Below are 26,214 nucleotides of genomic sequence, written 5' to 3'. Positions count from 1 at the left end.
ATTGACGCTCTGCTCAAAGATCGTGATGCGTGGCAGTTGGGGCTGAAAAATGTCTTCGGGTTTCTATTGCAACCTATAGTAGACCCCTATATGGATCAGCACAACCCCTAAAGGGGCTCTCGTTCTGGGATCATTTTGAAAAAAGACAGTTAAATAAAAAGAGGTACAGAAGAGAGAAGACAGAGAGGGAGAAGAGAGAAAGCTATAAAAGTTGAGGCAAAAGAAAATAATGATAGAAGATACCATAAGGAGAAACAGGAAAGCACAAGATTAGAAGTAAAGACAAGGGGAGATAACACAAAAAATAGGAATTAGAAACAAATTACAGTGGTAAGAACCAAACAGAAAAAAACATTGCAATTCATTATTTAAAGAGGCATCTGGGTCGAGGAAAGGCATCTTGTGACTGACACATATGTACATGAACATTAAACATAATTTTCGTTTGTTCACATATCTAGAAACTACAAGTGAGTATAAGAAGGGTTAAATGCAATAAAGAGAAATACAGTTTAAAGTGACAGCAAGGAGTATATGTCAATCATATGTACAGTACAGTATGTATGTCTTTATTTATATAGCACCATTATTTATATAGCACCATTAATATACATAGCGCTTCACAGTAGTAATTCATGTGACAATCATATAAATAACAAATAATACAAATAACAGAACATGGGAATAAGTGCTTCAGACATAAAAATTAACATTTAGGAAGAGGAGTCCCTGCTCCGAAGAGCTTACAATCTAATTGGTAGGTATGAAGATCTTACAGAAACAGTAGGAGGGCATTCTGGTAAGTGTGTCTGCAAGGGGCCAAGCTTTATGTATCAGGTGTCTAGTATTAGCCACAGAGCTACTCATATACTTTGTTAAGCAGGTGGGTCTTAAAGGTGGATAGAGAGGGTGCTAGTCAGGTATTGAGGGGAAGGGCATTCCAGAGTTGTGGGGCAGTCAGTGAGAAAGGTTTAAGGTGGGAGAGGGCTTTACTGTAGATACAAAGGGAGTAGAGGGAAGACATCCTTGAGTGGAACGCAGCAGGCGGAATGGTGCATAGCGAGAAATTAGGGCTGAAATGTGAGGAGCAGTAGAGTGTAAAACTTTAAAAGTGACAGGTGAGAGGCAGGAAGGCGAGACAGCAGGAGGTTACAGTAATCGAGATGGGAGAGAATGTGGGCCTGTGTCAGAGTTTTAGTGGTGGAGCAACAGAGGAAAGGGCGTATCTTTGTAATATTGCGGAGAAAAAAGCGACAGGTTTTAGATATGTTTTGAATGTGAGAGGAGTCGAATGTGACCCCTAGGCAGTGTGCTTGCACTACTGGGTGTATAGCGGAACTTTTAACAGTAATGTGGAAGGAGGTAGTGGGGCCAGGTTTGGGATGATATGAGGAGCTCTGTTTTTGACATGTTGAGTTTAAGTCGTCGGATGGCCATCTAGGATGATATTGCAGAGAGACATTCAGAAACCTTGGTCTTTATAGCAGAGGAGGGCATTAGTTATTTTAGTGAGGGCTGTTTCAGTGGAGTGGGCAGTGTGGAAGCCAGAGTGTAGAGTGTCTAAGAGAGAATAGATGGTGAGAAAATAGAGCAAGCGAGAGAATACAAGATGTTCAAGGAGTTTAGAGGCAAAAGGCATGAGGAAGACAGGTCGATATTTACAAACACAGGTAGGGTCAAGCTTGCTGTTTTTGAATAATGGTATGACTGTTGCATGTTTGAAGGAGGAGGGAAAGAAGGTTCCCGAGAAGAGGGAGGAGTTAAAAATCTGTGTGAGCGTAGGGATTATAGTAGGAGCAAGAGGTTTTAGGAGATGGGAGGGAATGGGGTCAAGAGGGCAACTGGTAGAGGGAGAAGAGTTAGAAAGCGGTGTAGGGTGGGAGGGGATGATCTGATGTATGCATTCCACCTTTTCCTTAAAAAGTCAGCAAAGTCCAGAGGTGAAATGGAGAATGGAGAAAAGGCAGCTGAGGGTGGTCTGAGTAGGGAGTCAAAGACAGAGAACAGTCGGCCCGTGGGTTAGATATGTGCATGTTGATTAGTGAAGAAAAGTAGGTTTGTTTAGCATCAGAGAGGGCAGAGTTGAAATAGGATAGCATAAATTTGTAGTGAAGGAAGTCTGCAAGAGTGTGAGATTTTCTCCAGAGGTATTCAGAGGAACGAGGGCAGGAGTGCAGCATGCGCGTGTGGGAATTTAGCCAGGGTCTGGGGTTAGAAGGGCGAGGACGGCAGAGAGAAAGCGGGGCATGTAGATCAAGAGAGGAAGACAGGGCAGATTTGTAGTTCCTGACCAGGTTGTCAGGGTCTGGAGCAGGGCTGAGAGAAAGGGAGGAGTGTAAAGTGGAATAAAAAACTGGTAGGTTAATAGAGCGCAGGTCTCTGCAGGAATGAGGTGTGGAGGGAGTTGGAGAAGTGAAAGAGAGAAAATGAGTGCTGAGTTTTTTAGTGAAAACCAGGTCTAGGTAGTGGCCATCCCTTGTGGGTGCTGGCTGCAGTCCACTGTTGAACGCCAAATGAAGAGGTTAGAGAGAAAGTGTGAATGCCTAGGGAGAGAGTGGTCATCAATTTACAGTATACAGTATATCGCCACAATAAAAAAACCACGGAAGCACCAATCTACTGTACAAAAACTGTACTGTATAGCCTATACTTTAGCTTATCTTTGTTATTAATAAACCTGCATGCATGTGTAGTGTTAAAAGACAATCATTATTTGTCACTAAGATATTATTTTAATAGGAAATAGGGTTTTCCCTTTAAGCAAATATTAATACAATATGCTGTTTTAATTTGATTGTGTGATCGTAGGTTTTTTGATTGATATAAGAATAATAATGTTATCATTCTAAAACCACATGGTTTACAAGGTCACCTAGGACTAGGGCTAGAACAGAGAGCGGGTGGCAGAGGCTTGCGAGTAATGAAGACGGGAGCGAGTCGGAGCACCCACCCTGCTCTCATATCACACTGTGACAGGGAAGGGAGGAGGGGTGTCTGTCTGTGTACTGTATGTATGTGTGTGGGTAAGTGTCTGTGTCACAGTGTGTGTCTGTAAGCGTGTAACAGGCATTCACTGAGTCGCTGATGGTAGCCAAATTGTGCCATCCCTCTTGAATCAAAATGCTGGCTCCTAAAAATTCTATTCCTCCTAAGTATTTTATATTTTTGTACACCCCTACCTTAGTACCTTAGTTTACCAAGTCATCTTTGTTTAACAACGTCAACACTTAGAACCATTGCTCCCTTCTTCAGAGCCATGTTAAGAATTTGTGGAGCCCTGGGTTAAGCGTAAATTGGGGCTTACCCACAAAAGTCCAATTGAAATACAAATACAGTATGTTTTTATTGAGCAACATTCAAAACTTTTATTGAAATTCTTCAAATATTACTACTAGCAAACATTTTATTTATCTACATGTCTCTGTTTTTTTTGTACAGTCACAAATAACATAATTAAATTCGATTTTATGAAGTACAGTATATCTGATTCGATTGTCAGCAAGGAAAGAGCATTCAATGTAGGTTGAAGCTTGCAACTGCGGAGCTCATTCTTATTAAGTTTCACCTTTGAAAAAGATCTTTCGCCTTTGCAGTTTGTGGTCGTCATTAATAGGAAAATTCGTAAAGGAATTACAATGTTAGGAAATGTTGACTCCAGTTTGACATGCGGTAATACTGTAGCTTTTTGCTGTGCGTTATTATATATTTCGGACAAATCAATTAAACTGCCTTTTACATAAAATTATCGCTGAAAAAAAGGTTTAAAAAAAGTTAGACCAATATACTATTGTAATAACACCACTGTAATCCTTGGAGGGTCCATGCTGGTAAGCCAATTATTAGCACCCTCACAAGGCATGGCCAATGCTTAAAACACATGTAATGATATTGTCACTTTTAGTTTTCCTAAACCAACCAACAAATACCGTATTTCCTCCATTCTAAGATGCAATTTTCCCCACATTTTACCATTTCTGAAATCGGGATGCGTCTTACAATCAATATCATTGGAAGACTGGTATGGTTCCTGTACAAATATGGCCACTAATGCGAGTCAACTGAGGATCACGTGATCTCCTACGTTGCGGAATGACGTTCCTAGAATGTGATGCTGCCAATCCTAGCGCACCACCCGTAGTGCTAACAGGAGGTTGCTGTTGATTTTCTCTACATTAAATTTTCTGTAGTGTTTATTTTTCCCCTGAAAATTTTTATTAAATCAATGGTGCATCTTAGAATTGAAGCAATACAGTAAATGAATGGTGTGGTCATGCAACCCTCAAATTCTTAATATTAGGCAAAATGGAAAAGTTTGGATGTAGTTGGTACTTAACATTTTTTATAAAACGGAAAACCTGAAATCAGTAAATAAATACTCAAGGTTCCTCTACATTTGATTTCTGTGACGAGCTGGGACATACCTGTACTGTTCAAATAGCTTATGATGGAGTGCACTGATGAATTGTAGTACATAGATTTTGACATCAAAACATAACCATCAGTATTTATGTGGGTTTTTCAAATGAACTTTATATTGTTTCAGGGTTGGCCGAGCTGGGTACAATGTGTGACCCATATCGAAGCTGTTCTATAAGTGAAGAAAATGGGTTAGGAGCAGCATTCACCATAGCACATGAAGTGGGACATGTGTAAGTACAGTATGTATGACATGCTGAAAATGTTGATATGGTTTTTATTTTCTTGCCATATTTCTATGACTAAAGAGAAAACAGTTGCATTCAAAAATGAGAATGTTCTTGATAGCGAGTAATTGCATTTAATACCATATCATTACATTTTTATTTAGATACAATAAGAAATGCCACAATTTTTGCTACTTGCCTAGATTTCACCTAGATATTGGGCTATATGATAATAGATTCTACAATTTGGAACTACACCACCATGAAAAAAAAAATACTTAACCGTATTAATAATAAACTAGCACTGCCTGTGAACTTGTGTGGGATGTAACACACATGTACCACAAATTATACCAATTTCAGATGAAGGGCCTGTCATTTGTAGACTGTATAAGTGCTTAAGTATATATTGTAATTTGCAAGTTTAGAAGCAATGTATTAGACTCCAGGGCTAGACAATGTAAAGAAAAGGAAGTCAGAGAGTACAGAATAGTAAAAATAAAGCAGGCTATTGCTTTATGTCCTTATAGTGAAAATATTGTTATGTTGTTCTTGATATATGTACACAGCACTAACTCCCAGATGTGCTGACTCATGTCTTTCGTTTGGTTTGGTTGATTGCGTTGTTCAACTACAGTAGAGTTGTTTCAATATAGTTTGTTGTATACTGCTTAATAATTAAAGTATAGTGTAGGTTAGGATTTGGATTTCAGTACAACAAAACATAGCATATTATATGTATTTATTTGTTTAACTTTGATCAACATAGTGTTTCTTTTCTCTCAAGATTTAATATGCCTCATGATGACAGCTTCAAGTGCAAAGAAGCAGGAATAAAAAATCAATTCCATGTGATGGCCCCAACTTTAAATTACAACACAAGTCCATGGACCTGGTCTAAATGCAGTCAGAAATATATCACTGAGTTTCTTGAGTAAGTTTTGTAATGTCTTTTGCATTATCTGTTTTTCGTACTTAGGTGAATGAAAACAATAAATATATATAAGTTAAAAGCAGCAATCTAGCCTAAAAATGTTTTCCTTTGATCTTCTTACATAATTGGAATAGGGGAGGCCCCCGAAGCTAAACTGTGATATTTTCAGCTAAGGGGAACTCCCCAATACCCCCTTGCATTACAGAAATAATTACCTTGTTAGTTACTGGTGCTGGGGCTCAAACTGGGGAAACATTGTCTATTTTACAGCATCTGTGGGCCAATAGGAAGCTGCAACGTCATTGGTTTTGGCTTCCTATTGGACAAACAGCATTAGCCATTTTGGATTCACAGACACAGACACAGACAAAAGTAGTAGGTAGGTTCAGTGGAGCCGCCTTGGTTCCAATCATGTACATTTTGTGACGGCATTGCCGCTTTAAATTATTTACCAATGTAATTTACTTCCTTGAACAATTATGGTTATCTTAAAACTTTGTTTTAAAACTGTTTTATGATAAAGATTTCAAATTCCAATCATTTTTATATACCCTATTTTCACCACCCATGGTTCATTTAACCGAATTGTGCATTCTTTGTGAGAATATCATTAAAAGTGCTATACCATTTTTATATTTGTCTCATTCACAAACCATTAATTACCAGAATTAATCTATTTGGTATATAAATGTAGCCATGTGTGCAATGGTGAGTGGTAACATGATAAATGCTTCGCCAAATTGAATTTACGTAATAAAATAATTTTAAAAATATTATAGCATGCATGAAGAATTAGAATACTCATTGTATATATTTATTTTGAGAATATCTGTGTGGTTTAGTCTACCGACAGGTTTCATTATTACTGTAATTATCGTTTCTGGTCTTGGCCTACAACGTGTTTGAAACATTTGTATTTTTATACACATGATGATGCAAATCCAATTTACATTACTTTTACGTACTATCACTCAGAAATAGGGATTAAGTACATAGATCACATAGCCATGAAGCCATGTGGAACCCCTATTCAAAATCAAGCTACTGTATAACAATGTTGCGTAGCATAGATAATTACTGCAACATACATTCTGTTTCATTACTTATAGGGACTTTGTAAGTTACCTAAAAGTGTTCATGTATTGTGTAACATTCCTGCCAAATTAAAACAGAGGAAAAATTCTATCACAGAAAGCGTAGCTACATCTATGGTTAAGAGGAGCATTTTATGGAGGAAAAACTGTTCATTCCAGCTCCGTGGGGTCCCTGAGATACATATCTCGGAAGGTGACTTGATTCTTCATGCAGGTTTAAAAGTCCCGTTTCACGTGGGCCAATAGGAAGTCGAGACGGATGACTTTGTGGCTTCCTTTTGGCCGCTTGACACAGAACCTTTAACTGCAATATTATTTACCCTGGAGGCCACGTTCGGAGTATGTAGCTCAGGGAGCAGAGGGTCTCTCTGAGGTAAAGGTAATGTGGTAAAGCTCTGGAGACACCCTACTTCAAACCTATTACAAAATAATAAAACAAGCAACAGAAGAAAAAAAACTTAGCGGAACCATGCTTTTAGAGTAGCAATCCCAGCTGCTTTTAAAAAAAAAATATTATTATTTTTTGTTTACATGATTCCAACCAAGGGGTTTTCGAAACCAGTGAACTATTAAGATCAGTACTTAAAAACAGCACACTGATCTTAATGATTTGTTATCAACATTGATGTTGTTGATAAGGAGTTCTGTAGAGTTCTACATAGCCTCATAGACAATGATCAAAGGGAAGTACCACACTCCCTTTTAGTCAGTGTGGGAACAGGCCAGAAGAAGGGCTTAGACCCCGAATGTTGTCCCCCTTGTTATCAGTATTTACATGTATTTTTATTTTTCGGTTACTAACACCTTATATTTTTTTGTAAATATATTTTTTGTTATTTACCACCTAAAATACTTATATGGAAAATGCTGTTGCACTTCTAAATAAGACTTTTTGTTTTATAAAACATCAATATACTGTAGCTATAAGTGTTGTGATTCTAAAAGTGTGTATATCTGTATATATATATATATATATATATATAAAACGGTATCGTCTATTAATTTTTTATATACTGCACCGACACACTTTATTCGAGCAAATACCCAGTATGTACCTGGCAGATACCTGGAATGCGCCGCTCCTCACCTCTGACAAGCCCCGTTGCGTTTGCCTTCCCAGCCTGGGTTCATGCCTGGCTGACGGGTGGCTGATCTGTTAAATGATAATGATTAGGATTTAATAGGCTGCAATGCTTCGCGTGTCTACCAGATGGCATAAATTCATGAATTGTAATGCAGTATATATATATATACTGTGCAGTATTGCAGCCAGGGGGAATAAAATGCTTCAATCCCTGCCTGGAAAATACCTCAATGCACTCGGGCAGAAAACAGTCACAAACCTCAATACACCCGGGTATACCCGAATTCGTGGGACTAGCCGAGCTCGAATAAAGTGTGTCGCCAGTGTATATATATATATATGTATGTATATATACAGTGGTTGACAAATCACCAAAAAATCTACTCGCCACACAAAAAAATCTACTCGCCACCTAGTACCAAACGTGTGCTGCTTGGGTCAATATTTACTCGCCCGGGGATTAAATCCACTCGCCCGGGGCGAGCAAATGTATAGGTTTGTCGAACACTGCATATATATATATATATACATGTAGAGGTATCAGTACCGTGTTAGCCGAGCTTCAATAATCAAAAAATAAATAGATGATACCGTTCTGTGGCTAACGAAATGTTTTTATTTGTGCGAGCTTTCGAGATACACTGAAGAAGAGATCAGTGTATCTCGAAAGCTCGCACAAATAAAAGCATTTCGTTAGCCACAGAACGGTATCATCTATTTATTTTTTGATTATATATATATATATATACATAGATATACATATACATATATACAGTGTTCGACAATTATATACATTTACTCGCCCGGGGCGGGTGGATTTAACCCCCGGGCGAGTAAATATTGGCCCAAGCAGCACACATGTGTTTTTTAAATATCCCGCGCTCGCGCTGCTGCTTTTCCCGCGCTCGCGCTGGAGAAAAAAAAAATAAGCCGGAGGCGGGCTCATGTTGTTGGGGGAGATTACCCCGCCTCCGGCTCTCTGAGCAGTGGCCTTCCTCCTCAGCGCTTCCACTCCTCCCCCTTCCGGCAGCCAGCCCTTCCACGCCTGTCTGCCTCAAGCCCCTGCGGGGCCATCTGTCGCCCCCCCCCTCCCTCCCATCGGGCCATCTGTCGCCCCCCCCTCCCTCCCATCGGGCCATCTGTAGCCCCCCCCCTCCCTCCCATCGGGCCATCTGTCACCCCCCCTCCCACCCATCGGGCCATCCCCCCCCCTCCCACCCATTGGGCCATCCTCCCCCCCCTCCCATCGGGCCATCCTCCCCCCCCCTCCCACCCATTGGGCCATCCTCCCCCCCCTCCCATCGGGCCATCCTCCCCCCCCCCTCCCACCCATCGGGCCATCCTCCCCCCCCTCCCATCGGGCCATCCGCCCCCCCCCTCCCATCAGGCCATCCGCCCCCCCTCGTATCGGGCCATCCCCCCCCCTCCCATCGGGCAATCCATCAGCCCTGCTCTTCTCCTGCTCTGATGGCCAGCTCAGCTGTTAGCAGGGGAAATCCCCTAACCGGAGCTACTCCCTGCTCTAAGCAGGGGAAATCCCCTCACCGGAGCTACTCCCTTCTCTAAGCAGGGGAAATCCCCTAACCGGAGCTACTCCCTGCTTTAAGCAGGGGAAATTCCTCACCCGGTGCTGCCCCCGCTGCCATGTGCGACCCCTCCTGCCGTGTGGGGGCCCCACTGCCGTGCAGGTGAGTGTTTGTGTGTGTGTGTGTGTGTGTGTGTGAGTGACAGACTGTGTGTGTGTGTGTGTGTGTGTGTGTGTGTGTGTGTGTGTGTGTGTGTGTGTTTGAGTGAGAGTGAGTGTCTGTGTGTCTGTGAGTGTGTCACCCCCTCTCTCTCTCTCTCCCTCTCCCTTTGTCTCCCTCTCCCTGTGTCACCCTCTCCCTCTCCCTGTGTCACTCTCCCTCTCCCTGTGTCACCCTCTCCCTCTCCCTGTGTCACTCTCCCTCTCCCTGTGTCACCCACCCTCTCCCTGTGTCACCCACCCTCTCCCTGTGTCACCCACCCTCTCCCTGTGTACCCACCCTCTCCCTGTGTCACCTACCCTCTCCCTCTCCCTGTGTCACCCTCCCTCTCCCTGTGTCACCCTCCCTCTCCCTGTGTCACCCTCCCTCTCCCTGTGTCACCCTCTCCCTCTCCCTGTGTCACCCTCCCTCTCCGTGTCACCCACCCTCTCCCTGTGTCACCCACCCTATACCTGTGTCACCCACCCTCTCCCTGTGTACCCACCCTCTCCTTGTGTCACCTACCCTCTCCCTCTCCCTGTGTCACTCCCCCTCTCCCTGTGTCACTCTCCCCCTCTCCCTGTGTCACTCTCCCCCTCTCCCTGTGTCACTCTCCCCCTCTCCCTGTGTCACCCTCCCCCTCTCCCTGTGTCACCCTCCCCCTCTCCCTGTCACCCTCCCCCTCTCCCTGTCACCCTCCCCCTCTCCCTGTCACCCTCGCCCTCTCCCTGTGTCACCCTCCCTCTCTCCCTGTGTCACCCTCCCTCTCTCCCTGTGTCACCCTCCCTCTCCCTGTGTCACCCACCCTCTCCCTGTGTCACCCACCCTCTCCCTGTGTCACCCACCCTCTCCCTGTGTCACCCTCCCTCTCCCTGTGTCACCCTCCCTCTCCCTGTGTCACCCTCCCTCTCCCTGTGTCACCCTCCCTCTCCCTGTGTCACCCTCCCTCTCCCTGTGTCACCCTCTCCCTCTCCCTGTGTCACCCTCTCCCTCTCCCTGTGTCACCCTCTCCCTCTCCCTGTGTTACCCTCTCACCCTCTCCCTGTGTCACCCTCTCCCTGTGTCACCCTCTCCCTGTGTCACCCTCTCCCTGTGTCACCCTGTCCCGCTCCCTGTCACCCTCCCTCTCCGTGTCACCCTCTCCCTGTGTGACCCACCCTCTCCGTCTCCCTGTGTCACCCTCTCCCTGTGTCGCCCTCTCCCTCTCTCTGTCACCCTCTCCCTCTCTCTGTCACCCTCTCCCTCTCTCTCTCTCTGTCTCCCTCTCCCTCCTCTGTCTCCCTCTCTCTGTCTCCCTCTCCCTCTCTCTGTCTCCCTCTCCCTCCTCTGTCGCACTCTCTTCTTCGCTCTCTCTGTCGCACTCTCTCTTTGTCTCTCATTCTCTCAGTGTGTGTCTCTCATACTCTCTTTCTCTGTGTGTCTCTCTTTCTCCGTGTGTCTCTCTTTCTCTCTCTTTCTCTGTGTGTCTCTCTTTCTCTCTCTTTCTCTGTGTGTCTCTCTTTCTCTCTCTTTCTCTGTGTGTCTCTCTTTCTCTCTCTGTGTGTGTGTGGGTGTGCCGCTCTCTGTGTGTGTGTGTGTCTGTCTGTCTGTCTCTCTCTGTCTGTCTCTCTCTGTGAAGCGCCGACGTCCAGACACTGGTTAAGGGGTTCAGGAAACTAGTCATTCACATCTGGCTTTTATTTCTAGATCCGACATTGACACACACACATACACACGTCTAATTGTAGTATAATGTAATACAATAAATACATTTATGTCAAAAATGAATGTTGTTCTGACTAGGAATTTATTAAATGTATTTTATTTATATATTTTATTTTAAAGCGGGGTTGGGGGCGGGACTAGGGGCGGAGTTGGGGTCGGGACTAGGGGCGGAGTTGGGGGCGGGACTAGGTGGCGAGTAGATTTTTTGGTTGGGCGAGTAGATTTTTGGGTGATTTGTCGAACACTGCATATATATATACATATATATACATATACATATATATATATACACATATATATATATATATACTGTACATATATATATATATATATATATATATATATATATATATATATATACAGTGTTCGACAAACCTATACATTTGCTCGCCCCGGGCGAGTGGATTTAACCCCCGGGCGAGTAAATATTGACCCAAGCAGCACACGTTTGGTACTAGGTGGCGAGTAGATTTTTTTGTGTGGCGAGTAGATTTTTTGGTGATTTGTCAACCACTTTATATATGTATATACAGTTAGGTCCGGAAATAATTGGACACTGATACAAGTTTTGTTATTTCAGCTGTGTACCAAAATAAATTCAACTTACAGTTAAATAATGAATATGGCCCTAAAGTGCAGTCTATCAACTTTAATTTGAGGGTATTCACGTCCAAATTGGAGAAAGGGTTTAGGAATTACATCTCTTTAATATGTAGCCCCTTCTTTTTCAAGGGACCAAAAGTAATTGGACAATTCACTCAAAAGCTGTTTCATGTGCAGGTGTGGGCTATTTATTTGTTATTTTATCATCAATTAAGCAGGTAAAAGGTCTAGAGTTTATTCCAGGTGTGGTATTCGCATTTGGAAGCTGTTGCTGTGAACCCACAACATGCGGTCAAAAGAGCTCTCAATGCAAGTGAAAAAGGGCATCCTTAGGCTGCAACAAAAGAAGAAAATCCATCAGAGAGATAGCAGGAACATTAGGAGTGGCCAAATCAACAGTTTGGTACATTCAGAGAAAAAAAGAACACTTTGGTAAACTCTGCAACACAAAATGGCCTGGACGTCCACAGAAGACATCAGTGGTGGATGATCGTAGGATCCTTTCCATGGTAAAGAAAAACCCCTTCACAACATCCAGCCAATTGAAGAGCACTCTCCAGGAGGTAGGCATATCATTATCCAAGTCTACCATAAAGATAAGACTTCACGAGAGCAAATACAGAGGTTTCACCACAAGGTGCAAACCATTCATAAGCCTCAAGAATATAAAGACCAGATTAGACTTTGCCATACAATAACTAAAAAAGCCAGACCAGTTCTGGAACAGCATTCTTTGGACAGATGAAACTAAGATCAACCTGTACCAGAATGATGGGAAGAAAAAAGTATGGAGAAGGCTTGGAACAGCTCATGATCCGAAGCATACCACATCATATTTAAACACGGTGGAGGCAATGTGATTGCATTGGCATGCTTGACTTACAATGGCACTGGGTCACTAGTGTTTATTGATGATGTGACAGAAGACAAAAGCAGCCGGATGAATTCTGAAGTGTATAGGGATATATTGTCTGCTCAGATTCAGCCAAATTCAGCGAAGTTGATTGGACGGCGCTTCACTTTACAGATGGACAATGATCCAAAACATACTGCTAAAGCAACCCAGGAGTTTCTTAAGGCAAAGTTGTGGAATATTCTGCAATGGCCAAGTCAATCTCCTGATCTCAACCCGATCGAGCATGCAGTTCACTTGCTGAAGACAAAACTTAAGGCAGAAAGACCCATGAACAAACAACAACTGAAGACAGCTGCAGTAAAGGCCTGGCAAAGCATCACAAATGAGGAAACCCAGTGTTTGGTGATGTCCATACGTTCCAGACTTCAAGCAGTCATTGCCTGCAAAGGATTCTCGGCAAAGTATTAAAAATTAACATTTTATTTATGATTGTGTTAATTTGTCCAATTACATTTGAGCCCCTGAAATAATGGGACTATGCATGAAAATGGTTGCAATTCCTAAACATTTCATACAATATTTTTGTTCAACCCCTTGAATTAAAGCGGAAAGTCTGTTCTTCTATTGCATCTCCGTTATTTAATTTCAAATCCATTGTGGTGGCGTACAGAGCCAAAATTATGAAAATTGTGTCAGTGTCCAATTATTTCCGGACCTAACTGTATGTATAGCCCTGTGTAAATTTGAGGTTATATGTCTTTCTCCTCCTGTGCAATAATCCCTGTTAAAGGCCAGGTTTGTTAGGAGTAATCATGGGGTTTGCCCTCACTTTATATGCTTTGTATTATTTAGTGAAATAAGTGACATCAGGCTCTGTGTGCACTAACAGTGACACGGGGGTGGTGCCTACTGAAGCTATATAATATGCAGCACTTCCTGAACTTAGTGTGTGTGCCTCACCATCTGAGTGAGGTGAGTCTATCCAGCAACCTGTCAGGGCTCTGGCAGTGTTTGTGGCCCTCCCTTCAGGGTGTGGTGTGGAAGACTATACCTCTTACTTCTTTAGGGAGTAGGGGAAGAGTTAGACCTGCTTTCAGGGCCCTTGCCTGGGAGTGTAAGATCAGGGACTTCCTTTGGGTTGGCAACCTGAGATGAGTGGCTAGACGGCCAGCCACTATGATGGGCGGCTGTCCCATGTCTGCTGTTAATGAAGGATGGCAAAGAGAAAGAACGCTTCTGTCCTGATTGTGGAGTCACTTGGGAAGAAGGTGCACATAGAGGTTCTCTTTCAGAGACTCCTCCCTACTACGCTGGGGGTCTGGAAGAGATGGAGGCGCTGTACCATGAGTGAGTATTACTCAGCATTACCTCATAAGCTAGTCCTGATGCCATTCCCCTTAATACCATCAAGCGGGAGACTCAGGAGTCCTGTAAGCCAGAGGAGCTGCTGAGAGAGGCAACAGGACAGGCTTTCAGCTAGGCGAATTGATGTAGGAACATGTATGCTTCCAGGAAAGTGCTGCAGAGTGGAAGGGAGCCTAGGGGTAGTCAGGGGTAAATTGTCTGCTCGCAAAGCACACCCTAGATGCCCCTGATTGGTGTGATATAGTTTTGGAGACAAGGCTATTGCTTGGGTCACCTGGAGGAGGGTAGTTGTTTGATGCCTAGGGTGTAGCCTGTTAACTTGGTCAGGAACTCCTGGTATGATTCAACACTATGTATAACCGACAATAGGTGACATGTTAAGTACAGTGGGGCTGATCCTAGGTACTTCCAGCCAGTAACCAGATTGTACACCACAGAGCACTTACACTGGACTGATATCGTCTGCAGCATACAGAGAAAGAGTTTAGCCTAGCCTGAGGTAGTGCATTACAACTGAGGCATATACACTTGAGATACATATAGATGTGCACGCTTGCTTACTTTATTGCATTAGCATGGCGGCCGCCCAGCAGAGGAGCACCATGTGCGATTTCAGCAAAGAAGTAAAGATGGCGACTATATGTGATGGGGTCCCGCGCGGGGCAGAGAGCCCAAAATCGCGGTTCGCGCCAAAGATGAAAGGCGCACATGCTGTGTGGACAGCGGAGGAAGCGTGTGCAGAGACGCCTATACTGAGTAGGCTGTGGAATGGCACGAAAGCTGTGGCTGCACTCTTTCAGTCCTGTTTGAATTCCCTGAGTGTTTCAGAACAGGAGATCAGTGAGGACATTGCAATTACATGTGAAATGTCAGATGACGTATCTGAGTGCCAGTCGGTGATTACCGCGCAAGTCAAAGCTGTGGTGAGTGTGGATTGCAGAGTAATCCAAGATGGCGGTTCCCGCCACCCTGGGAAACCGCGTGGGCAGTGTGCAGAGAGAAATTCTGCAGGGACTTGGCCGGGTAGTGGCGCGAAAGCTGTGGCTGCACCCCTCTATACTGTGATAGGCTCAGAGCCGATTCTGGGTCATGACATGCAGCTGTGGGACCCTCCTCTAATCTCCACCAGAGGGAGGGGTCCCTGCACCCACCAATGGAAAGCTGATTTGAAAGCTGAGGTGAAGCATGTGAGTTTCCTATCCTTCAGTTGCGAGGAGCTGGCGAGCAAGAAAGACTGTTGTGTCGTGTGTCTCCCTTACCCAGCGCAACTACTAACTGTGCCATGGCGGACTTTGCTATACACCCTTACCAACTCCCAGGAGGCTTCCTGGTTGTGAAGACGGGTGATCGAGAAATTCTCCGGTGTCTATGCATGCAGTGTCGACTACCGGGCGGAGAAGCCAGTATGACGGCGAGATGCCCTCAATGCGGCATACACTACTTGTGGGCCGTGGAGCCATTCGTACCTGGGCACGCAGAGGCGGGAGGAACAACAGCCATGCTGATGGCAGTAGAACTGCCAAAGATCAAGACAGGGAAGAGAGATCCCGGAGAATGGGGATCACTCCTGATGGTAGCACCGGAGAAAGAGGGCGTAGAGGCCTGTGACCGTAGCGGGAAACCAGAGCCTCAATGTCGGTCCCCTGCGGAGGTACCCTTACCCTAATTGGCATCATCCTCGTCGGACGACGATCATGGGATGCGCCTACCGGCAGACCACTGCAGCGGTGCTGTGGAAGAAGAGCGGCTTACCTGTGATTTGGGCCTGTTACAGATCGACATCCCTCGCAAACAAGCGCTGGTGCGACCGGAGCAGCGGAAGAGTCCCATGGCCGTGGCGACTTCCAGTGCAGCAGAGGGACATCCGGAGATGGGACCGGAGGAAGAGGAGACCATTGTAAGCCGGCGGAGTGATGAGGAACCTCCTTACTCCCCACAGGCTCCAAAGGAGGCGGCCGTAGTGAAGGCCCCGACCAAGGCCCAAGCGGAGCCGAGTAGCGTTGCAGGACATCTGGTGCCAGATGTCGAAATAGAGGAGGAAGTTCTGGGGTGGGACGACTCCACTCAAGATGGCGCCACCTCGAGAGAAGAAGATGACGTCACTTCCGGGTTTAGCAGCGGAACCGACCGGAGCATCCGACAGCGGCGATGAGCAGCAACCGTCTAGTACAGCAGGATGAACATAAATATCGTCAGGCTATGCGAGGTCGTGGAGGATAGCGGGTTGGTAATTCTGCTACCCCAAAAGCCACAACGGGTCGTGGCATCGCCAAGCTGCTGATTTACCTGCCAAAGCGTAAGAACACTTCCCCATTCCCCTTGCCCAGTGCCAAGGCCAATGCCCCCTGCCCCTATCCCTACCATGTCACCTTTTGGGGTCACGTTCGAGCCAAGTGTGGTCTGGGGAGTCACGGGTACATCTGAGGAGCGGCCTGTGTCGGCCATGGACTGGGGGGACTGTAATCCTTCGGATGAGGGATCAGGAAGGAGGTAGTACCATATGTGAAACCACCCAAGATGAATCCTACTATCTACACCCACATTGTTAGAGGGATGCCTAAGCGTTATGGGGCTTCTACACATTCTAGTATCACATCTGGGGTCTCTTCAGGAGGGGACTCAGAAGGGCATGAGACTGCCCTGGTACTGCGAAACCAATTGCGGAATCATAGCACCAAGTGGTGGGCTCCGTTATATGAGGTTACTCAGAATGGTTGGACCGCACTAGATTCATCCTGATGCGAGGAGATGTGATTGATCACTGGTGGGATGTGGGGGTGTACTCGGCTGAGGAAGGCCAAGAGGAGCTGTGAGGAGGTGGGATGAGATCCAGAGGGGATAGTCACACCAAAAGGGTCCTCCATATTGTATTATGTCATTGCCCCTGAAGAACTACTGTCCTGGGTACTGCCAGGTAAAGCAGGGAATAAAAAGCTGATGAGAGTAAGCAGGGCTGAGAGAGTCATAGTGGCTAGATATAAGCAGTCTCATGGCTTTGAGTATCCATATGTTCCAGAGCCCATAATGCAGGAAATTGAGGACAATCGGGATACCTGGTTAAGGGAAGCGGTGGAGAACTATCTTAAGTCCAAGTCTAGCCGTTCTGAGTACCGCACAGAGGAAAGGATATGTTATCTCATGCGTATTTGAAGTGTAGGCCGGAACACTTACAAGCACAAGTTAGAATACAGACCAGAGAGTGGGCTGCCTAGATCATATTGTATCACCATTATCGATCACAACGGGCGAGAGGCTAAGAAACCTGATCCCAGGCACTATTACTGCGTGGATTCTCCTAGGGAGTAGTCCTAGAGATGGGAGGGTAAAATTAATATGCTCTGTATTACAGTAATGCACTTGTGTTGTATCTGTATTGTTGTATTAATGTAATTTTTGTATTGTTATGTTGCAGGTTGTCTTTTTGAAGGAAGACCCAGCAAATTTAGAACCAAGTGGGGACCATTGGATCCACCAGAGGGAGATTGTAGCCCTATGTAATTTTGGGGTTACATGTCTTTCTCCTCCTGTGCAATAATACCTGTTAAAGGCCAGGTTTGCCAGGAGTAATCATGGGGTTTGCCCTCACTTCATATGCTGTGTATTATTTAGTGAAGAAAGTGACCTCAGGCTCTGTGTCCACTAACAGTGACACGGGGGTGGTGCCTACTGAAGCTATATAATACGCAGCACTTCCTGAATTTAGTGTGTGTGCCTCACCATCTGAGTGAGGTGAGTCTATCCAGCAACCTGTCAGGGCTCTGGCAGTGTTTGTGGCCCTCCCTTCAGGCAGTGGTGTGGAAGACTATACCTCTTACTTCATTAGGGAGTAAGGGAAGAGCTAGACCTGCTTTCAGTGCCCTTGACTGGGAGTGTATGGTCAGGGACTTCCTTTGGGTTGGCAACCTGAGGATGTGTGGCTAGACGACCAGCCAAAATGATGGGCGGCTGTCCATGTCTGCTGTTAATGAAGGATGGCAAAGAGAAAGAACGCTTCTGTCCTGATTGTGGAGTCACTTGGGAAGAAGGTGCACATAGAGGTTCTCTTTCAGAGACTCCTCCCTACTACGCTGTGGGTCTGGAGGAGATGGAGGCGCTGTACCATGAGTGAGTATAACTCAGGATTACCTCATAAGCTAGTCCTGATGCCATTCCCCTTAATACCATCAAGCGGGAGACTCAGGAGTCCTGTAAGCCAGCAGGTGCACCACACTATAGCCATGTGTAACCAGAGTAGTATTTCCCTAGGGGGCCCTATCTGCGATTGGGGGGTTGGGGGGGGGGAGAAACCTGTTATATATATATATATTTATATTTATATATATATATATATATATATATATATATATATATATATATATATATATATATATATATATATACTGTAAATATTCCTGTATATTCATTTGCATGTCTTAGACAGGTCTGCAACCCTGTCTTTCACCATTATCACCCAGCAAACAGCACTTCCACTGCAGCAAGGGATTCTGGGAAATGACATGCAAATGAGCACACAGTGCCACTTTTTATCTCATGCTCACATTACATGAGCAACCCTTAGCCAATGCATGCTGCTTTAAACACAGCTTTTAAGCATGGACTTGGGAAATGCAAAGTCAGTTAACCCACTCACAGACATGTTTCAACCTTTCAAGTGCTGTTTGCTGGGTGATAATGGTGAAAGACAGGATTGCAGACCTGTCTAAGACATGCAAATGAATATACAGGAATATTTACAGTTGCTTTATGCTTTACTGTGGAGGGTTTTAGTCACTTTTTTTACCCACCATAACCTTAATAGTGGTGGTATATATATATATATATATATATATATATATATATATGTATATATATATGTATATGTATATGTATATGTATATGTATATGTATATGTATATATATATATATATATATATATATATATATATATATATATATATATATATAAAAATACATATACCTATATGTGTATAGGTATATACACTGTTTTAATGAAAATTGTCCATACTTCTGTTCATATTTTTCTTTGTGTATCACATTAGACTATATGCAGTTACATTCTGGTATAGCGGTTAACACTTTTGTATGACTTATTATATGAGAATAACTTTCTAAAATAAGATTTTAACTTATAAATCTTTTTAGAGTCTTATTTTGGATTTGGAGTGCTGGGGACCATACTACATAAACTATATTATTCCCTTGAAGGACTTTGTTAGGGGTCCTTCAGTTCCCTGTGCATCTTTAAATATAGTGATTATTTCGCAATTAGCGGTTGTAGTGCTGTCTGACCATCTACAGTATACTGTAGTTATAGGAACAAATGACCATTAACAGTCAAATGATTGTATTGTACATTTATGAATTTTAGGTGAATGGTTACTGTACATATAGCCAACTTTGGGTTATCTTGAAAAAAAAATATCATTATCAAGCTCAAAAAGGCCTCTCTTCTTTCTGGCTCCTACTGTATTAGCACATGTGGGATTTTTTCCTGACTTGATATATGTACTGTATCACTATTATTGTTTCCTATATTTCTATTTAGCAGAGTGCTCAGTCAAGCTTAATGAGCAATTTCAACTGTCATCTGAACAAATAACCACTTTGGGGTCTGCCAGAAAATATTTAATACGAGAGAAGTACTGTAGTAGGATTTTATTTCTTTGATACATATGGAGCAATTTTTACACTGCACCATCTCTACTGTGCCCCCCTCATCACCTCACTTGCAATTGATTCGTCCGTGCACTGTTCTCCCCTTCTAAAACTTTACACTGGTCCGCAGTTATCTTAGACCCTTAGATTCAGGGCAACCTGCCAATGAGACTGATTGTGGGTGGGCTTGTACTACCCACCACCTGTCTTCAGGAGGATAGTACCCATTTTGGTTGTTATATATCACTAGCATCATTACTCATACGGATACCTTTGGAAGGTGGTTTTGGCAATATTAAACCCGTTTTTCCTGGCATAGAGCGCTTTTGCCAATTTCTCTATCTCAGACCCAAACTAAGGCTTACTAACACAGGCTCATACTAACTCAGAATAACTAACATTGATTAAAGTAGGAAAACTCCTTGCACTACATTTATCTTAGTTCTAGGGTTAAAGCATGGGGTTCTGGAGCTGAATAGGGTTAATTTCAGCTCCGGGTACCCCTTGCTATCAGAGATACTAACCTCCGTAAGAGGTGCCGGTATCGGTCTTCAGTTTAAAGCCCCCAGTCACGCGTGCCAATAGGACCTGCAAGAGATGATTTCACAGCTTCCTATTGGCCCACGGGACATTTAATCAGCCATTATGTTCCCCACACACAGCCCCGCCGGAGAAGCTACTGGCACTCCCTACGGAAGTAAGTATCTCGGGATGCACGGGGTCCCTGGAGTTGAAATTAACACAGTTCAGCTCTGTAGACCTCATGCTTCAATCATACACTGGCGACACACTTTATTCGAGCTTGGCTAGTCCCACGAATTCGGGTATACCCGGGTGTATTGAGGTTTGTGACTGTTTTCTGCCCGAGTGCATTGAGGTATTTTCCATGCAGGGATTTAAGCATTTTATTCCCGCTGGCTGCAATACTGCACAGTATATATATATGTACTGCATTACAATTCATGAATTTATGCCATCTGGTAGACACGCGAAGCATTGCAGCCTATTAAATCCTTATCATTATCATTTAACAGATTAGCCGCCCGTCAGCCAGGCATGAACCCAGGCTGGGAAGGCAAACGCAACGGGGCTTGTCAGAGGTGAGGAGCGGCGCATTCCAGGTATCTGCCAGGTACATACTGGGTTTTTGCTCGAATAAAGTGTGTCGGTGCAGTAGAACAACAACACAAATATTTAGTGTAAAGTGTTTTGCTGCTTTGCTCCTTTAAGGCTCTTATGAGCATACAGGCTACAGATTCAAACACACACTGAACACAGAAATCCTCGCTAGGTACCGACTAGCATTAACCCACACTGATACATATTGAAACAAAGGCACACTGCTAAAATGTACTCACCAGTGAGGAAGATTATGGTGGGGCAAAAATAACCCCAGCGAGACTGAATGGAGGAGAGAGGCATGGCACAGCACAGGGCATGCTGATCATTAGAGGAGGATGGAGGCACATTCCTGTAATCACTCCAAGTAAAGGAGATTATGTGAGTCTACCAGACATTCCAAATCCAGCCCCCCATTGTGTCGCTCATAACCATCCTCCAATTTCATTAAGTTGGATAAGTGAGCAAAGTCCTCCTTATTAAAAAGTATATCTACAGCAATCAATAAACATTGATCAGTAGATTTCAGGACTTTTTAATGACACCTCACCTGGAGCACAATATCCACTTCTGGAACAAATGTTTCTGGAGGTCTGAAAGACATATAATAGGCAGAGTAGAGATTAACCAGACGAAAAGGAACCAAAATGGTGCATTGTGCACCATACAGTACATCAATGGACCCCAATTTATTAAAGAATAAAGAATTGTATATATAAAAATAATTTCTCTATGGTCTATATATTCTCTAATTTCTCTATGGTCATGGCAATAGAAAATAATCTCTGCATTGATGAATGCAGCCGAGATATATCACTTTACCGGGCATGAGGAAGATTAGTAAATGTAACTGACTCCATTTCCTTCATCGATGATTGGAAGGTACAGTGTTTATCTATTATAATAACGGCAGCATTTAATAGGAGCTTCTGTATAAGGTACAGTATGGACATGAAACTTTTTTTGTCCGAGAAAAGGATATATTAGAACAAAGGGCCTTTAAGGCTGTTGTGTGATTGGTATGGGAAATGTGACAGAACGTTTGCGCTAAAATAGTAGTACATGCATGGAACAGCATCCCAGCCAATTGAAAGGCTGAACCAATGACCGGATACATCAAATAATAATGCTTAATTATTATCAGATTGGTTCTAACAATGTTAATTGTGGGAAATAGTTGGTCTGGAATTGTTTTTGTTTTTTCTTTCTACAGTACTGGTTATGGGGAATGCCTACTTGACAAGCCCAGTGGAAGAATGTATGAGCTTTCACATCAACTTCCAGGTGTAATATATGATGTTAACAAGCAATGTGAATTAATGTTCGGTCCTGGGTCACAAGTTTGTCCCTATTTGGTAAGTAGTTCAGCCTTCATGGTGAATCATTGAGTGTATTTGGAAGTAAAAAATAAAGTCATGGCAGTATACCTTGTGATAGTGTGTAAATTAAAAATTGGAGAAAATAGAGAATCTGAAAGATTATTTAGAACAAATCAACGTATCATACTCTATTTGGACCATTAGGGACCAAGATGTTGATCTGTTCTAAATAAATATTGACGTAATTTGAACAAGACCTTTGGAGTGCCCCTATCTTTCTCTAAGCTCATTGGATAACTTTAACATATTGTAGATTTAATTAGTTCAAGTTTTATTTTATTTTTCTAATTACTTTCTTTATTTCTTATAAACCCAAACATATTTTATAAATAGCTTTGTAAATTGAATGATAAAATGAATTTGATTATTTCAAAAAAACAGTAAGACAGCATTACAGGAATGCCCATTGAGTTCTCATTAAAAGTGATCTATTAGCCGTGCAAGTGTAGGCTGTTTGAAGCGCCTAACATCTTTAAAGGCCTTTTATGGTCTATTTGAGTCGATTAATTAAATGGGGAAAGCTGCCAACCTGCCAGATAACTCATAAATTCCACCTGCAGAGGAAAGGTTTATTTTTCGTTGTCAGCTGTACATGGAGACAAAAATTAGGTTTCATATCCAACATTCTGAATTCAGAATTGTAGGAAATTAGCAGTATCTTGTACATTCAAGTACAACAACGATATGTGACACTGGTTGAGTGTTGTTTTATGAAGCTTTTGTGGGAAATGGTATGACACAGAATTACCTTTATTTGGGTTAATGGAAATAGGGACATGCATACACATTTTTCTTTCGCTGTGAAAATGAATGATAAAGAACACATGTGAGCACACAGTATCTCTACACATGTCACATGTCTCCGGTACCCAAACCCTGCATCTACAGTGCTTCCACTGCAGCCAGGTATTCTTGTAATGCCATACAAATGAGCACTCGTAGTGTGTCACTTTTGGATAAGAAGCACTATAAGTGCTCATGTGGATGTCATTACCAGCATCCTTGGCTGCAGTTAAAGCATTGTATGCTGTGTGATTATGAAGTATGTCGGTTCTGGGAAGTTCTCTAAGACGTGAATGGGGTGTAACGTGTTTCCCCCACCCTCTGGGAGATCCCCCTGTTAGCATGTGGTTGGTGATCCTCCAACAAATCAGGGGAGCTCGTCATAGTGTAATACTGTTGTGAATATATTTGTGCAAACAAAGCTCAAAAATGACTACTCACAATAAAGCAGTCAAATTCAGGCAGTCATCCAACTTAAGGGGTGGATGTTCCCTGTGTATATAGCAGCCACCAGCCCCCAACACTTCATATGATCGAGGTAGGCAGTATGATATTATAGGTAGTGGGTGCTCATCTGGTGGCGATCCTTTTGAGTTCCTCACTATCCTCTGCTCCACCGCAATACTCTCGCGTCCACGCCAGGCACTCCCGTTGCGTCACTTCCGGTTGTTAAGCGAACTTCCGGATCTATTGGCCAAATATTTATGACTCACAGGCAAACAGAGATAGTGGGCGTTGATTAGGTGCATACACCTCCATTCATTAAAAAGGGGCATTATTTACATACATTTTTGCCTAAAACGGCACATATAATAAAATAATAAAAACAACCTCTTTTTATGATTCCAAAAGGAGGTACAATTTATGCAAATAATAGCATAATGTGGCATATAAAAACAGCATAATAAATGCTGTTTTTATATGCCACATGAGGCTATTATTTTTATAAATTGTACCTCCTTTTGGAATCATAAAAAGAGGTTTGTATGCCTGTGAGTCATAATTGTTTTGCCAATAGAATGTTACAGAGAGGGAGGGCCTTAGAGTATTTAATACCCAGTTTAGCAGCCAACAGACACTCCTGATGAAGCCGTAACAACGGCGAAACATGTAGAGTGTTTCAGCCCATACCAAAGAGGAAGAACAACTGAGGTCCACCCCCGTCATCAGATCCGGAAGTTCGCTTAACTACCGGAAGTGACGCAAAGGGAGTGCCTGGCGTGGACGCGAGAGTATTGCGGTGGAGCAGAGGATAGTGAGGAACTCAAAAGGATCGCGACCAGATGAGCACCCACTACCTATAATATCATACTGCCTACCTCGATCATATGAAGTGTTGGGGGCTGGTGGCTGCTGTATACACAGGGAACATCCACCCCTTAAGTTGGATGACTGACTGAATTTGACTGCTTTATTGTGAGTAGTCATTTTTGAGCTTTATTTGCACAAATTTATTCACAACAGTATTACACTATGTAGTGTTTCTTTATTTCATAACTACAAGACGAGCTCCCCTGATTTGTTGGAGGATCACCTGGTGCAAGACGAGTGGAACAGTCTTTATCAAGGGTTGCAGTTTGTTTCTAAGTTTCTTAATTTTTTCTTTAGATCACTTGATTGTTATTATCACACTGCTTTATTATTTACACATATGTGGTTGAATTGTATATTGTCACATTTAGGGTGTGTTTAGAGCGCTATTGTTAGTTTTATTCACCATGTGGTTGGTGCATGCTATCTGTTGGCTCACAGAAAGCTGAGTTGTCCGCTGATGGTTGTGGGGACTGCAGGACAGGTTTCTGGGGTATATACCTGACATTTACTCTATGGTAATGTGAAAGCGTAGAAATAATATCAATGAGTCAAGGGTTCAAAGTATCAACGTGAGTTTATCTGCACCAAGGTACAAGTGAGAGAGAATTCAAAAATGAACTCATGCCTCTGAAAACATATTGCTTGGTATCACATTTTTATACATTTCAAAATGAGTAATTCGCCCCTTAAGGGGGCTGGCTTAGAGATAAAAAACAATATGATGACTTATACAAAAATCCTTATTAATACATAAATATGCTTCACATACTATATTCTTATCCTATATATCACCGCAATGTGGGCCCCTTAACTTATTGACTTAAGAAGTAACCCTGTTAGCCCTTTGGGTATATCAGCTAGATAACAGAACTTAAGGTCAGCAAAAATGTCTAAGGCAGGAAAAAACTCTTACGAATGCATTATTTGAATTTCATGACTAGTAGGAATTATACACGGGCCAGTTCAGCCAGGAGCGATACTCTGCAGCATATCAATCATTCACAAATAAACGGATATACATACATTCAAACACTCAAAATGGCCACTGCGCCAAAATGGTGGTGATAATAGTCTGCCTTCATATAGCCTGAGCCACACACATTATCTCAATCTTCAAAGTACACAGCGCCTTCATCTGCTTCAGGCTCCAGATGTATGGAGGTAATCTCCCACAGTAGAAGGGTTTCCTTTCCCCCCAGAAATATTACACACCAGGTGGGACGTATAGATAACTTGCACTGGCTTTTTTCTTCTGCAGCCACAACAGTATTCAGGCAGTCCTGCCCAATACAGTCACTGATCCGTCTCCAAACTTGGGATGGTCCCTGGACCTTTACTATGGGTCAAGGGCCCCAACAGTAGTTCCTGCTCTTCCCCAGCCCTCTAACAGGACCAGGGACTCTCCCCCTTAGAGAAGAGGACCAGGGCCTGCCAGTGCACAGCAGCCCTGAGTGATACCTTGTCTTTCAATGGTAGAGACACTTAAAAGGTGGGGTTCCTTAAGTACAGTAGGGGGAAGGTACTAGGTCTGAACCCATGATTGGGTAGAACACAGGCCTAGTCCCACCTCCAACTTTGTCACCCAAGGGAAGCTGCCTGTGTGGGGAAAACCCATAATTGGTACTGGCACTGCCTGTTCTTACCAGGACTTGTATGCCAGCGAGGGCAGATTAGTAGCCACACCAGTCATGGCTACATTCTCCCTCTGTTGGAATTCAATGGTCCCCACTTGGAACCGAAATGTAGTGTACCATCCCTCATCTGAAACTGAAACATAACAGGCATAACAGTGTTTACCACAGCAGTATGCACACGATATACAGATTATACAGCATACTGACAGAGGTGACACATACATAATTCTGCCAAACACAGTACATCACAGTGTTATATGAAGCAACAATCATATTACTCTATTGAAATTACCCTGGTTCCTCCCAACATGGAGAACCTATTT

At 43.4% G+C, this 26,214-nt stretch overlaps 1 protein-coding gene across 1 annotated transcript in view; it reads left to right on the top strand.

Moving 5' to 3' along the window:
• ADAMTS20 (ADAM metallopeptidase with thrombospondin type 1 motif 20) overlaps positions 1 to 26,214 on the top strand; it is a 293,501-nt gene that overhangs the window by 116,719 nt on the left and 150,568 nt on the right. The window contains exons 8-10 of the mRNA XM_075600093.1: positions 4,544 to 4,649; positions 5,431 to 5,577; positions 21,995 to 22,136. Coding sequence (XP_075456208.1) covers positions 4,544 to 4,649; positions 5,431 to 5,577; positions 21,995 to 22,136 — 395 coding nt within the window. The remainder of the gene's footprint in view (positions 1 to 4,543; positions 4,650 to 5,430; positions 5,578 to 21,994; positions 22,137 to 26,214) is intronic.

The sequence above is a fragment of the Ascaphus truei genome, chromosome 5 (assembly GCF_040206685.1).
Source record: "Ascaphus truei isolate aAscTru1 chromosome 5, aAscTru1.hap1, whole genome shotgun sequence".
In the NCBI taxonomy this organism is placed as follows: domain Eukaryota; kingdom Metazoa; phylum Chordata; class Amphibia; order Anura; family Ascaphidae; genus Ascaphus; species Ascaphus truei.
This window is presented reverse-complemented; position numbering and strand designations above follow the sequence as displayed.